The 15,983-nt window shown below is 45.3% G+C and overlaps 1 protein-coding gene across 1 annotated transcript; it reads left to right on the forward strand.

The window, feature by feature from the left end:
- Positions 1-2,663: 2,663 nt before the first annotated feature.
- Positions 2,664-6,472, forward strand: LOC127048888 (olfactory receptor 52R1-like). The gene is made up of 2 exons (XM_050948989.1): positions 2,664-2,775; positions 5,613-6,472. Exons 1-2 carry the CDS (start codon positions 2,664-2,666, stop codon positions 6,470-6,472), a joined length of 972 nt encoding a protein of 323 aa, XP_050804946.1.
- The last annotated feature ends 9,511 nt before the right edge of the window (positions 6,473-15,983 follow it).

The following is a 15,983-nucleotide window of genomic DNA, read 5'->3' on the forward strand; positions in this document are numbered from 1 at the left end:
CCCACGCTGCAGGGGAAGGCGAAAAACCTCCAGGGCACCTGCCAATCCGCCCTGGAGGAAAATTCCTTCCCGACCCCAAATATGGCGATCAGCTAAACCCTGAGCATGTGGGCAAGAGTCACCAGCCAGCACCATCCAGCCTCCTTTGGACACCTTGCAGTGAAGGCGCTTCCACAGCCTCCCTAGTTATGTGTTCCATATTCCTCCTGTTCTTACAGTTAGGAAATTTTTCCTGAGATTTTTTCTAAATCTGCTCTGCTGTAGCTTCAAGCTATTGCCTGTTGTCCTGCCCTCTGTGACCAAAGAGAACATTTTTTCTTCATCTTTTTTATGGCAGCCTCTCAAGTATCTGAAGACCACTGTCATGTCCCCATAAGATTCCTCTTTTCCATACTAAGCATACCCAGTTCCTTCAGTGTTTGCCCTTATGGCTTGCATTCCATTCCCTTGATCAACCTTGTCACTCACCTCTGGATCCTTTCCAGTTTCTCTACAAGCTTCCTATACACTGGTGAATAGAACTGAACATTGTACTCCAGCTCAGGCCTAACCAACACCGAGTAGAGCAGTACTATCACCTCCTGTGACTTGCAAGCTCTGCCTCTGCTAGTGCAAAAGAAAATTGCATTACCTTTTTGTGCAACAGAAAAAAATCCGTCAGAGATGTATCTGTATCAACCTAAACCTGCGTTAGCATGAGGTCAACGGAGGAATACTTCCATGGACCTTGCTACCACCCCTCAAGAGGTGGATGAACTAGGCTGATGGGAAAACCCTGGCCGTCACTACGAGTACTTTTTTCAGAGTAGCAGCCATGTTAGTCTGTATCCGCAGGAAGAACAGTAGTACTTGTGGCACCTTAGAGACGAGCACATTTATTTGAGCATAAGCTTTTGTGGGCTAAAACCCATTTCATCGGACGCATGTAGTGGAAAATACAGAAGGAAGATATATATATATATACACAGGGAACATGAACCAATGGGTGTTACCATACACACTATAAGGAGAGTGATCAGTTAAGGTGAACTATTATCAGCAGGAGAGAAAAAGAACTGTTTGTAGTGGTAATGAAAATGGCCCATTTCCAGCAATTGACAAGGAGATGTGAGGAACTGTAGGGGGTTCTGTTTACTTCTGTGTTATGGCAGTGCCACTGTAGCGTTTTAAGTGTAGACGAGCCCTCAAGCAGATCTTCCAGGAAAGCATCCACTCTGGGTCTGCAGACACAGGGAACTGTAGAATCCACCACTTCTTATCACAGTTTGTTCCAAAGGTTAATCACCATCAGTGCAAAACATTTGGCCTTTTTTTCCAGCTGGAATTTGTCTGGCTTCAGCTTCCAGCCATTGGAACTTGCTCTGCCTTTCTCCTCTAGATTACAAAGCCAATTAGTCCCCATGAAAGTCTCTGTTTGATCATATTTTTCATAAGTGGATGAAGCTCTTTAAATCTCTCCCACTCTGTGAGACATTTTCTCCACTCTGTGAGACAATATAAACAGAATGAATTAATTTATGCATTTTGATTCTGGTTTTATGAACCCCCTTTTCTCAATCCTCTCCAAGTTTTCAACATCCTTTTTGAAATGTGGACCCCAGAATTGGATGCAGTCATTTTAACCAATGCCACATGCAGAGGTAAAGTCCTTCCCCTGCTTTCCAACTCACCCCACCCTCTGCATGCATCCAAGGATCGCATCAGCCCTTTTGGCCATAGCATCGCGATGGGAGCTCACGATGAGCTGGGTGTCCACAATGATTCCTGAATCTTTTTCAGGGTCCCTGTGCTCCATAATACAGTGCCCTAGTCTGTCAGTCAGGCCTGCATTCTCTGTTCCAACTTTGCATTTGAGCGTACTAAAACATTTTTTTCCTCATGGGCCCAGCCGACCAAACACTCCACATCAATCAGTATGCCTGCCCTGGCCTTCTCATTGTAAACGCTCTGTCAGTCTTTGGATCATCTGCAGATTCTATCTGCAGTGATTTTCCATTTCCTTCCACGTCATTGATGAAAACTTTGAATAGCATTAGGCCTAGAATTTATCTCTGCAGAACCCCACTAAAAACAACCCTATTCACTGACAATAGCCTATTGACAACTTCTTTCTGAATTCTCTCAATTAGCCAGCTTTTAGTTCCTTTTACGTGTGCACTGCTGATATCAAATGTCTCAGAGAAATCAAACGTTATTGCATCTGTGTGGTTCCTTTGATCAGCCAAACATGAAATCTCATAAAAGGATGAAATCAGCTGTATTTGACAAGAACTGTTTTCCATAAACCATGTTTCTGACTTGAATTAATTATATTCCTAGACTATTTTTTTAACTACTCCAATACCAGCTTTTCCATTACTTCCTAACCTTCTCAAATTTTTTTTTAAATGTTCCTTTCATATTTTAATTATTTACATTTAATACAGAAGTGTCCTCTATTTGCCATTTTTTCTTGTTTTTGTTTTGGCTCCGCTGCTCTTTGATTGCATAATGGCTTAAATGAGATCTGTGAATGATCGGTCAGTTTGTAACTCTAAGGTTCTACTGTAGATGTGGTGCATGTAGTGTATCATATTAACATTATGTATCCATCCAGGCATTTGTCCTGAGACCATCATCCTAGACCCTGGGCACATAAAGAAAGTCAAGAGGACATACAGTACATGCAGGAATTTCTCCCCTGCTACATGTCAGATTCCAACACAACCAACTTCACCAACCCCTCCACCTTCATCCTGCTGGGCATTCCTGACCTGCAGATGGCCCAAGTCTGGATCTCATAGACTCATAGACTCATAGACTCTAGGACTGGAAGGGACCTCGAGAGGTCATCGAGTCCAGTCCCCTGCCCTCATGGCAGGACCAAATACTGTCTACACCATCCCTGATAGACATTTATCTAACCTACTCTTAAATATCTCCAGAGATGGAGATTCCACAACTTCCCTAGGCAATCTATTCCAGTGTTTAACTACCCTGACAGTTAGGAACTTTTTCCTAATGTCCAACCTAAATCTCCCTTGCTGCAGTTTAAGTCTATTGCTTCTTGTTCTATCATTGGAGGCTAAGGTGAACAAGTTTTCTCCCTCCTCCTGATGACACCCTTTTAGATACCTGAAAACTGCTATCATGTCCCCTCTCAGTCTTCTCTTTTCCAAACTAAACAAACCCAATTCCTTCAGCCTTCCTTCATAGGTCATGTTCTCAAGACCTTTAATCATTCTTGTTGCTCTTCTCTGGACCCTCTCCAATTTCTCCACATCTTTCTTGAAATGCGGTGCCCAGAACTGGACACAATACTCCAGTTGAGGCCTAACCAGCGCAGAGTAAAGCGGAAGAATGACTTCTCGTGTCTTGTTTACAACACACCTGTTAATGCATCCCAGAATCATGTTTGCTTTTTTTGCAACAATATCACACTGTTGACTCATATTAAGCTTGTGGTCCACTATGACCCCTAGATCTCTTTCTGCCATACTCCTTCCTAGACAGTCTCTTCCCATTCTGTATGTGTGAAACTGATTGTTCCTTCCTAAGTGGAGCACTTTGCATTTATCTTTATTGAACTTCATCCTGTTTACCTCAGACCATTTCTCCAACTTGTCCAGATCATTTTGAATTTTGACCCTCTCCTCCAAAGCAGTTGCAATCCCTCCCAATTTGGTATCATCTGCAAACTTAATAAGCGTACTTTCTATGCCAACATCTAAATCGTTGATGAAGATATTGAACAGAACCGGTCCCAAAACAGAACCCTGCGGAACCCCACTTGTTATACCTTTCCAGCAGGATTGGGAGCCATTAACAACTACTCTCTGAGTACAGTTATCCAGCCAGTTATGCACCCACCTTATAGTAGCCCCATCTAAATTGTACTTTCCTAGTTTATCTATAAGAATATCATGCGAGACTGTATCAAATGCCTTACTGAAATCTAGATATATCACATCCACCGCTTCTCCCTTATCCACAAGGCTCGTTATCCTATCAAAGAACGTTATCAGATTAGTTTGACACGATTTGTTGTTTACAAATCCATGCTGGCTATTCCCTATCACCTTACCACCTTCCAAGTGTTTGCAGATGATTTCTTTGATTACCTGCTCCATTATCTTCCCTGACACAGAAGTTAAACTAACTGGTCTGTAGTTTCCTGGGTTGTTTTTATTTCCCTTTTTATAGATGGGCACTATATTTGCCCCCTTCCAGTCTTCTGGAATCTCCCCCGTCTCCCATGATTTCCCAAAGATAATAGCTAGAGGCTCAGATACCTCTTCCATTAACTCCTTGAGTATTCTAGGATGCATTTCATCAGGCCCTGGTGACTTGCAGGCATCTAACTTTTCTAAGTGATTTTTTACTTGCTCTTTGCTTATTTTCTCTTCTAAATCTACCCTCTTCCCGTAAGCATTCACTATACTAGATATTCCTTCAGACTTCTCAGTGAAGACCGAAACAAAGAAGTCATTAAGCATCTCTGCCATTTCCAAGTCTCCCGTTACTGTTACCCCCTCCTCATTGAGCAGTGGGCCTACCCTGTCCTTAGTCTTCCTCTTGCTTCTAATGTATTGATAAAAAGTCTTCTTGTTTCCCTTTATTCCCATAGCTAGTTTGAGTTCATTTTGTGCCTTTGCTTTTCTAATCTTGCCTCTGCATTCCTGTGTTATTTGCCTATATTCATCCTTCGTGATCTGACCTAGTTTCCATTTTTTATATGACGCCTTTTTATTTTGTAGGTCACGCAAGATCTCAAGGGTAAGCCAAGGTGGTCTTTTGCCACATTTTCTATCTTTCCTAACCATCGGAATAACTTGCTTTTGGGCCCTTAATAGCGTCCCTTTGAAAAACTGCCAACTCTCCTCAGTTGTTTTTCCCCTCAGTCTTAATTCCCATGGGACCTTGCCTATCAGCTCTCTGAGCTTACCAAAATCTGCCTTCCTGAAATCCATTGTCTCTATTCTGCTGTACTCCCTTCTACCCTTCCTTAGAATTGCAAATTCTATGATTTCATGATCACTTTCACCCAAGCTTCCTTCTACTTTCAAATTCTCAACAAGTCCCTCCCTATTTGTTAAAATCAAGTCTAGAACAGCTTCCCCCCTAGTAGCTTTTTCAACTTTCTGAAATAAAAAGTTGTCTGCAATGCAGTCCAGGAACTTATTGGATAGTCTGTGCCCCGCGGTGTTATTGTCCCAACATATATCTGGATAGTTGAAGTCCCCCATCACCACCAAATCTTGGGCTTTGGATGATTTTGTTAGTTGTTTGAAAAAAGCCTCATCCACCTCTTCCGCCTGATTAGGTGGCCTGTAGTAGACTCCCAGCACGACATCACCTGTGTTTTTTACCCCTTTTAGCCTAACCCAGAGACTCTCCACCCTTCCGTCTCCTATGTCCATCTCCACCTCAGTCCAAGTGTGTACATTTTTAATATATAAGGCAACACCTCCTCCCTTTTTCCCCTGTCTATCCTTCCTGAGCAGACTATACCCATCCACACCAACATTCCAGTCGTGTGTATTATCCCACCAAGTTTCAGTAATGCCAATAATGTCATAGTTGTATTTATTTATTAGCACTTCCAGTTCTTCCTGCTTATTACCCATACTTCTTCTCCATCCCCTTCTGCACCATGTATGCCATAGCCATCTTGGGGAACTTCACCATCCTGTTCATTGTGAAGAGGGAGATGAGCCTCCATGAGCCCATGTACTATTTCCTCTGCATGCTGGCCGTCACCGACCTGGTCCTGTCCACATCCATCCTGCCCAAAATGCTGAGCCTCTTCTGGTTCAATTCTAGGGAGATCAATTTCAGTGCCTGCCTCACCCAGATGTACTTCATTCACTGCTTCTCAGGGATGGAGTCTGGGATTTTCGTGGCCATGGCTTGGGATCGCTACGTGGCCATCTGTGATCCCCTGAGGCATTCCATTATCCTGACAAACCCCATGGTGGCCAAGATCATCCTGGCTGTGGTGTTGCGCGGTAGCATGCTCGTACTGCCTTATCCCTTCCTGGCAAGGCAGTGGCCATATTGCAGAACCAACATCATCCCCCACACCTACTGTGAGCACATAGCCGTGGTGAAGCTGGCCTGCACCGACATCCGCATTAGTAGTTACTACGGCCTCTTTTTGGCATTTTTGGTGACCGGTCTGGATGTATTTTTTATCGCTGTGTCCTATATCCAGATCCTCAGGGCCATCTTCAGCCTCCCCACAAAGGATGCCCGGCTGAAGACTTTTGGGACCTGCAGCTCCCACCTCTGTGTCATCTTAATCTTTTACATCCCAGCTCTCTTCTCCTTCCTCATGCACTGGTTTGGGCACAATTTGGCCCTGCATTTCCACATTCTCATTGCCAATATGTACCTCCTGGTGCCCCCCATGCTAAATCCCATCATCTATGGGGTGAGGACCAAACAGATCTGGAACAGGCTGCTCCAACTCTTTACTCATACAGGGACCTAAAGATTTTTCTCCTTGTGCTTTGACTCTCAGACTGAGGTCCACTGGCTGGTGACATGGTGCCAGACCCTCTTCCTTAATCAGTTGCTGGATAGTCAAAGAGACATTAAATCCTTTCCTGACCGTACTGTGCTCTGTCAGCATGACAAACTGGGGAATTTGTCTTGTACAGCTCATATGGTTTCCACTTTACAAGTGCTAGTAAGTAAAATATTGAGACTTTGCCTCCTACCCTGTTTCTTCCACCAAGGCCTCCCCTCTGCCCCACCTCGTTCCCCAATTCCCCTCCATCTGAGCAGCCTAGTCCATGAAGGCCAAGGGACTCACCCCGTCGTTTTCTCCTCTCTTCCCCTCCCTCATCACTCTCTAGATTGTCTCCACCTCCCTCCCTGCCCAGACTGTGCTACCTCTGCTCCGGGTGTGAGACATGCGCTCCTGCAGCTCAGGATGATCAGGGGTGACATGAATTAATAACCCAAAGCCTCCCCCACACTGCAGCAACTGGACACCATCAGATCCCCTTTTTGACCATACTTTCTGGTTCAAAACTGGGTAGCTGACAACCCTAAGTGGCACCCAGAAGCAGAAGCCAAAACCCTGACTGTCTGGGTAAAACCCAGATGGGTGGAAACTATGTTAGCTCATGTCTGATTGAGTTAATCCTCTGTATCCTTATGTCTTTGGGCTTTTCCTGTGCTCTTCACTCACGTAGCTTGTGCAAAGGGGCAGGATGCTGAGATGGAGGCAACTGTCTATAAATCGGTTGGTCATTAAAGACTATCAGCACTTAATGAGATATTGCCCAGACAGAAGAAAGAAGTAACTGTATTCTAGATAAAAGCCAGTTTTCTCCAATGTCTCCCCTGAAGAGTGAACAGAGAGGGGAGGGTTTGGTCCAGCCCTTTATAAACAGAGAGATTGGATGAACCAGAAGAAGCTGGGGTAGGAGAGAAGGACAAGGGCAGAGGAGGGGACTCTGGTTGCAGGGCTCTGGCTGCAGCACAGAGACAGACTCCAGCTGGAGGAGGAGCCAGGAGTTCCAGGAGGTGACCCCTGGGAACCCCAGAATGGGTCTGACTAAATCTCAAAGAATGCTCCAGGGTGGTGAAGAGACAGAGGCAGGGAATGGCATGTAGGTGTTGTATTCTGTTTAACTGGATCGGGGTATCTCTTGTGGAATTGTTTTAGCAGCCCTCTTTGGAAGGCCTGGGTCTGTTTGCTTTAACGATCCTGTGCCCTGAAACAGAGAAACTGGAAACAGAGTGCGCCCAAGGGGGAGCTTTGGGCAGGGGGTGCTGAAGCAATTGGAGAGTCTGGGGGAGCAGCCTAGTCTCAGGGCCTTGGCAAGCAGATCTCAGTTCCCAGAGAGAGGCGCTAGAATGGAAGCTGCATCCCAAAAGTGGGCCTAGAAGCCCAGAGCCAGAGGCAAGGCCTGGACAGTGCTTGGACTCCAAATCACATAGAGCCATTGTGGGGGCCCAAACACTGCCATCGGGCTGGTGTCGACCTGTGGGAGCTTGTGCAGGGCTGTGACAGAAAACCTGGAGCTGCTTCTCGGATGCTAGGGGACTATGCATGGAAGTGGAGAAGGCCTGGGCGATCCCAAACCTCAGGGGAGGTGTCCACAAGATGTTCTCTTCACCCAAATGTGGCCCATTTTCCTCTGCCCTCGGTGCTCTGATTCCTGGACTGATCCAGCCAGGTTGTCCTGTAGGAAATGTTCCCTGATCCAGGCAGTGACAGTTTGGGTTCAGGGAGGTGGTTTGTCTCTCCCTTGGAAACTCTCTCTCTCCCCATGCATTTTGGTCCATCTCTCACTTTCCTTTGTAACTCACCCCCACCACCACAAACACAGACACCTCCTTCTCTCTGACACTTCGAATGTGCCTTCTGTGACATGCTACACCTCGGGGATTCCCCTGTAAACCCCATATTTTTCATTTACATACAATTGTGATATTGCATATAAAGCATGCCATGTAAGATATCAGGTGAAAGGTTGTGACCTAGTAAAAGTCACTGTTCTATCTAAACATCTATATCATTAGTGCATATGAAATTATACGATTGTGATGTATGGTTGTCAGTAAAACATGCTGTAAATTGGGGAATTGGCCAGATATTAGCTCCCCAGAGGCAACAGCAAGGAAAATAATGAATGCTATAAAACAGAACACAATGGCCACATTCTTGGCCTTTCTCCTTCTCCCACCTAAGCTGCAAGCAACAATGACACTCTGAAGACTGAGGACTCCAACAGAGGAAACTGGCCCAGGTTTCAAGGGAGAAACCTCTGTATATCCAGTGGGGTGAGAAAAACTGGTTAATCTAGATGTTGCCCAGTATAACAGGATTGAGAGTTTAGACTGCTTGCCTATATTTTCTTTTCTCTCAATAATCACTTTTGTCATAAATAAACTTGTTTTCTGTTTATCTTTGCCCGTGAGTTTGTCTGAAGTGTTTGGTAAATCTGCTCAGGTTTATAGAGGCTGCTGTATTATCACTTTCTATTCATGAACCAGCTCATATATACACCTTAGGTATATTCTTAAGGTACCAGGCTGGGAGCAGGCTTCTTGTTTAGTACTGGTAGCATGTCCAGGCCTGGATGTTTTTGGAGGTGAGCTGTAACCACACTAGGCCCCAGGTGGTCTAGTCTGGGGGCAAGCCAAGTGTCTGGTTTCTTTGCATTCACTGCTGCCTCCTGAAGGGAATTGCACATACCGGCCAGATTGAAACAGCTATCTTGTGTAATACGTACCAAGGGCAGATCCCAGGAAGCTGCATCAGGTATGTTTGACAGGAGGATTAATGTGGGGAGTCACATTTCATAGAATCTTAGATTATTAGGTTTGCCTCAGGAGATCATCTAGTCCGCCCCCTTGCTCAAAGCAAGACCAATCACCAAATGGTCCCCTCAAGGATTGAACTCACAATGCTGGGTTTAGCAGGCCAATGCTCAAACCACTGAGCTATCCCTCCCCTCAATTTTTATTATTATTATTTTATTTGTTACATACAAGGATACAATATAAACAAAATGAATTAATTTATGCATTTTAATTCTGGTTTTATGAACCCATATTGGAATTTTTTGCACTTTCACAGAGGTATTTGTATGGCCAATACCATGACCTAATTTTTCTCCTGTACGTCCGCCCAAGAGGGGGGTCTCTGGAGGGTCCAGGACTTAAGAGGTGCACTTCTACAAGGAACCAGTATGCCTTGCTGAAGTAAAGAGTGAATAATGTCACCTACCACATCCAAGGCCTCAGATTTGAGGGGGATTGCTTGGTAAGTGGAGGAAATTGACTGGTAACCTGGTTGGGTGGGCAAAGATGAGCAGGCATCAAACTGAAAGACAGCTTATTTTCTGCCCAAACAGAGGGGAACTTGGAACATAATTCTTGAAAAGGGTTAGACGTATCCCAAGTAAGAGCCACAGATTTGGCAGTTGCAACAGAAGAGAGGGATGTATCATTGCGGAGGGGGTTGGTATGAGTACACATAAGTTTATGAGTAACTGGACTCTGAGCGAGGTTAAGAATTGCTGCAAGGTCGCAGAGGACGTCCATGCCCAGAATAATCCCCTCTGCATTTGGAGCTACATAAAAAAAGACAGAGTCCAGAAGAATAGATTTGATTTTACAAGAACAGGGGAGCTTTTATAAGCCATGAGCTGTGCACCTCCTACCCTTGAAATAGTAATATACTGTTTAGTAGTGGGGAGGGGGAGGTCAGTAATGGAAACAGATGCTTACCAGTCCAGGAGAATTGTGCATGGCCAGCCCCTTATCCATGCCTGTAAGTGTGGCCTCAAGGGATTTATATCTGCATCAGCAGCACTGACAGGCAAGGGGGAGCACTGGGTCCTAGCGGGACATGCGATTTAAGAGCCTGGCCATTTCCGCTTTACTCAGGTGTGAGGAACGGTTGTCAGTCAGTTGAGACACTGATTGGGGCTGTTGTTGGTTACCCAGGGTTATTTGGCTTGGACACTCGGCTGCCCAGTGTCTGGTCTTTCCTCACACAAAACATTGGGAGATGGCGGGGGGCAGTGGGGACAGGACCAGGACCAGGTTGAAAAGTCAGTGAAGTATTGCAGGGATTCAACTGGTCATGATTCTGTCCTGACCTGGCTTTAGGGTTTTGCGCCTGCAGTTTTTTGAGTATGTTGCCAGATGCTACCGGTGTGGTGCTCTGCTCTATTCAATGTTGAGATCAGTCAGCTGCATGCGTGTGCTCCCTCTGTGTGCTGCCCCAGCTCTGCGCAGAGAACTGACCCAGCAGACCCTGAGAGAACCCCCAATGACCACAGGCTCTTGTAAGGTACGAAGGCACCCGGCCAGGTTTATTTTTGAAGAGAAACACAGTCTCCAGCTCCCCGAATCAGAGATCCAAGGTACTGCTAAGGTGCTGCTAGCTAGTACATCTGTGCTCCCTGGCAATGGACCGGCTCAGTCAATGGCAGGACTTTCCATTGCCCCTAGAGCAGACAAAGACACCACCCCGCGGTGAATTCTTACACACAGGTACACATCAATCCCGATGTATTGGGATGCAACCGCTCTACGTAGCAAGATGCCGCCTCTTACCCTGTACATGTTGGTTCAAACAAAATAACTCTATCCATCATATTACCCTTTGGCCCTGTCATTGGGATGGGTCAGCCTGTTCCTTGTTATCCATGTGGAGTGTACGAGTATACGAATGTTCTGATCTCTGGTGCCCAGTACCTGATAGATATGTCTGTATCCTATCCTTGCCAGCTTCTGTGAGCAGGGCCTGCCTCTGGCTCATAATTAACTTTGCTTTATGTGAGCAAAGTCTTGGCCATAACTTTAGTTCAGGCCTTAGGCCTCATACCGGGCCTTTGATACCAAGGTTTCGATCTCAGGGCCTCCTTTTATTACACCTGAGACACCCACAATTATAGCTAAAACCTTCCTTTAACATCTTTTAAAATGCCTGGTCAGTTTTTTTGGGAGGTGGGGTCTATAATGCCTGCATGGCTGGAATACATCTCCCACTTTCTTTCCCAGTATTGAGAGGCCAGCTCATCCTTGCTTTGTACGCAGCCCATGATCAGTTCCCAATTACTGGCTCTGTTCCCCAAGGCTTCTTGGACGGTTTCCTTAAACTGAGTGCAGGCACAGGTCATATCATTGTGAGATTCAAATTTAACAGAGGTCCAAATGCCGTTTTGCTGCCCTTCTGTAGGGATGTTGGCCCATTGGAGCATTTAGATTGGAGTATTTAGCTTTTGTTAAGATATAAAGATCCCTGGGATGTAACGTATAGGTGGTAACCATCTGGCTTATTCTTTTCCAGAATATCAAATTTGGGTCTTTGGGCTTTAGATCAGGCAGATCTTTTAGTAAAGCTCTCATTTCCTCTGTGCTGAGAGGAGTGTACTTTTAGGTATTATTATCCGCTCCATTTCACCTGTCCCTGACCACCAAGTGAGGCCAAGGGAGCACTGCCAATTAATTTTGGGTTTAAAGGGGGGCAGGAGGAGGAGGAGGGGGCCAATTATCTTGATCTTCCCCCAAGTGTGCCAGGTTCCAATTTTGAATTTGTTTCTCAAAGTGTTTCCAATTAATTTCATTTTGGTTTTTATCAGAATCACCGCTTGGCTCAGGGTTAGTCAAATGACCCTTTTGTTGTATGCTAGCAACAATACGACATGCAGAAAAGGGGGGTTCTTTTGTTTGTTTTGTTTTTTTAAGTTTTGCTTTTAGAGTCCTGTTTTCTGCTTCAAGCTCGCTCAGCTCACGGCTGCAATCTGCCTTTTGATTCAGTTCTGATGTAAGAGCCTGTCGGAGTGTTTCCAGCTCTTGTCATTCCTTTCATCTTGCAGCACATGACGATGCCTTTCCCTAAGCTTTCTCTTGCCTGACCAGAGTCCAGACCACCACAGCACACTATCTATCATACTCGTACCCTCATTCCTGCCTTCTTTTGCCATTATCTTTTCAATCTTCCCATGTTTCCCTTTTATAAAATCAATGAGTTTCCCTCCCGTGGAGGGCATGACTGACGTTCCCCAGGGCCAGTCAATGCCTCTGCCTTCTGTAGAGGGTGTCATTGGTGCACCCTGGGGCACGCCAACGGATACCTCCCCCGCCCCATGGAGGGTATTGTTGATGCTTTCTGGGGCAATTCATAAGACATTGTATCCCAGCTCTCCGAAACCCACTTACGCGACGCTTCAGGGGACACTGACTGAGCACACCCTTCTTCTCAGTTTACTGCAGCACACACTCGGGGTGCTGAGTACCTGGCAGTGCAGCCTTCCCCTCCAGCGATCCCTGCACCCTAACAATCACTGCAGCACACACCCTGGTGCTCAGTACCTGGCAGTGCAGACTTCACCTCCAGCGATCCCTGCACCCTAACAATCACTGCAGCACACACCCTGGTGCTCAGTACCTGGCAGCGCAGACTTCACCTCCAGCGATCCCTGCACCCTAACAATCACTGCAGCACACACCCTGGTGCTCAGTACCTGGCAGCACAGACTTCACCTCCAGCGATCCCTGCACCCCAACAACCTTGGCCACAAACACAGTTCCGTTCAGCCCACTTACCTGTGCTCCCTATATGTGGTTCATATTAAAAAAGGGGTGTGGAGGGATGCTTCAGGGATTTCTAGCCTGTGTATTGAAAACTGGGGTACTGTTTGTACCATAATATGGAGATATACCTATCTCATAGAAATGGAAGGGACCCCAAAAGGTCATCAAATCCATCCCCCGGCCTTCACTAGCAAGAGCAAGTACTGATTTTGCCCCAGTTCCCTAAGTGGCCCCCTCAAGGATTAAACTCACAACCCTTCAGGACCAGATTTCAAAGAGAAACTGCTGAGCTCCAGTTCCTCAGCAACTTTGACACCATCAGCTCAGGATTAAAGAAAGACTGTGAATGGCTATCAACTACAAAAGCAGTTTCTCCTCCCTTGGTGTTCACACATCAACTGCTAGAAAAAGGCCTCATCCTCCCTGACTGAACTAACCTCCTTGTCTCTAGCCTGATTCTTGCTTGCATATTTATGCCTGCCTCTGGAAATTTCCACTACATGCATCCGACGAAGTGGGTATTCACCCACGAAAGCTCATGCTCCAATACGTCTGTTAGTTTATAAAGTGCCACGGGACTCTTTGTCGCTAGTATGATGATAGTTACTGATGAGAATTACTGATCTCTGATTGCTTAGTGACAGTCCTGGGTACCTACAGAAATTGATTGTGTCTCCCCTTAGTCATCTTTCTCCAGAACTCTCTGTCTACTATCTATCCAGCCATATGAGGTATTTACAGGGTCTCAGACCCTATGGAGAGCTAGGCACTATCCTTAGTTTTTTTTTTACTAATCAACTATGATTTTTAAATATACATAAATGCACAGAGCAGCCAATTCCTCTCTGACTCAACACAGAGCCCCGGAGATCTCATCTCCCTTTGGGAAGGTCCCTTAATTACTGTTTACTCCTAAACCTGGATAAAGAGCACAGAAGTGCAGACATAGAAAAAGAGAGATTGGCTAGAGTGTCTCCAGTGTCCAGCCTGTTTCCATTCATACGTCGCTTCTCTTCAAAAGACTGAGTGAACTGCCCTGGGATTACACAGAGCTATATTATAAACAGTGCACACCCCTGTGTCAGCTTTTGGCATGAGCTGTTGCTGTAGATCCTGGGGTGAGAGAGGTGTGGGACATGGCTACCTGAGGGGGATTCCCAGGGAAGACACTTCCATCTCACCATTCACAGGTACCATCTCTTGCTGAGGAGCTCACCTGCTCGACAAGCCCAGTGCAATAACATATGCATGGTGGGATAGAGAATAAGTCTGCGGTCAGAAAGCTAAGGTTTTCCCATGCCATGTGCTGGGTGGTTTGTGATTGGAACAAAGGCAGCACAGGCCGCAAGGCAAAAGGATTATAAAAGGCAGCTGTATCATCTCCCTTTTGTCTTCAATCCTGCTTCTGACCTCTGGAGGGACTTTGCTACAAATTGAAGCTCTGACCAAAGGACTGAATCCCAGCTGTGGATGTTCCAGAGACTTGATTTGAACCTGCAGTTTATTCCATCACTGTTACAAGCCTGAACCAAGAATGTTGCCATTACTTTATGTAATTGATTCCATTTAACCAATTTTAACTCTCATCTATATTTCTTTCTTTTATGAATAAGCCTTTAGATTCTAAAGGACTGACAACAGTGTGATTTGTGGGTAAGATCTGATTTGTATACTGACCTGGGTCTGAGGATTGGTTCTTTAGATCAGGGGAAAATCTTTTTCTTTTCCTAGGGGATTGGTTTTCATAAATGGTCATTCCCATAACGAGCTGCCCTTGTGGTGATACTGGGAAACTGGAGTGTCAAAAGGAATTGGTTTGTATTGCTTATGTTTAGCGTGATGTTATTGACATAAACTGTGGCTGTATCGATCATTGTTGCAACCACTGTTATATATTTGCAGCAACTATTGTACAAAGTTTGTCATGTGAGGTGTCAATAAAACATTATGATTTGCCGGTTATGATTATGCTGTCTGTATGTGTGTATCATTTTGTAGTCTAAGTTATGAATACTGGCTATGTACTTGTATCTCAAATGGATTTGATTCTAAGTTGCACCAGTGAATCATTTGCTCAGCTTCTTGAGAAAGGACTATTCTCAGTAAGTGCCCAACCAAGAAACAACGGACAATGGACTTTGTGAAACGCCAATCCACATGTGAGCTTTCCTGGGAACGTTCAAACTAACATGTAAACAATGGCATCAGCCTGCAAACTGAGTTATGAATGGACATGTGACTTGCCCATGTGACTCCAGACTCCCCGTTGCTGCTGTTATTTTCGATACTAAGACCAAAGGGAGGCCCTTCCATGGGCAGAGAATATAAAAGGCCTTGGATAATCCTCCATCTTGTCTTCAATCCTGCTTCTTACTACTGGAGGAACCTTGCTGCAAACTGAAGCTCTGAACGAAGCACTGAATGACCCATCCAAATGGTGGTTGTACTCTAGATACTTGATTTGAACCTGTAGTTTATTCCATCATTGCTAGAAGAACTTTGCCAATATGTGTGTAATTGATTGCATTTAACTCATTCTAACATTCATCTATATTTCTTTCCATTTATGAATGAATGTTTGGATTTTAGATTCTAAAGGATTGGTAACAGCGTGATTTGTGGGTCAGATCTGATGTGTATATTGACCTGGGTCTGGGGCTTGATTCTTTGGAATCGAGAGAACCATATTCTTTTACTGGGGTGTTGGTTATCATAACTATTCATTCCCCGGACGAGCGGCACTGGTGGTGATACTGGGAGACTTTAGTGTCTAAGGAAATTGCTTGTGTGACTTGCGGTTAACCAGTGGGGTAAAACCGAAGTCTTCTTTGTCTGGCTGGTTTGGTTTACCTTAGAGGTGGAAAAACCCCAGCCTAGGGCTGTGACTGCTCTGTTTAAGCAATTGGTCCTGAATTGGCACTCTCAGTTGGGTCCCA

Source organism: Gopherus flavomarginatus, chromosome 1 (assembly GCF_025201925.1).
Source record: "Gopherus flavomarginatus isolate rGopFla2 chromosome 1, rGopFla2.mat.asm, whole genome shotgun sequence".
NCBI lineage: Eukaryota > Metazoa > Chordata > Testudines > Testudinidae > Gopherus > Gopherus flavomarginatus.

Bases quoted from the DNA above. Each gene is read 5' to 3' on its own strand.
- LOC127048888 (XM_050948989.1), top strand. From the start codon at position 2,664: ATGCAGGAATTTCTCCCCTGCTACATGTCAGATTCCAACACAACCAAC. The intron at 2,776-5,612 runs TCTCATAGACTC...ACCCATACTTCT, and splicing joins GCAGATGGCCCAAGTCTGGA to TCTCCATCCCCTTCTGCACC.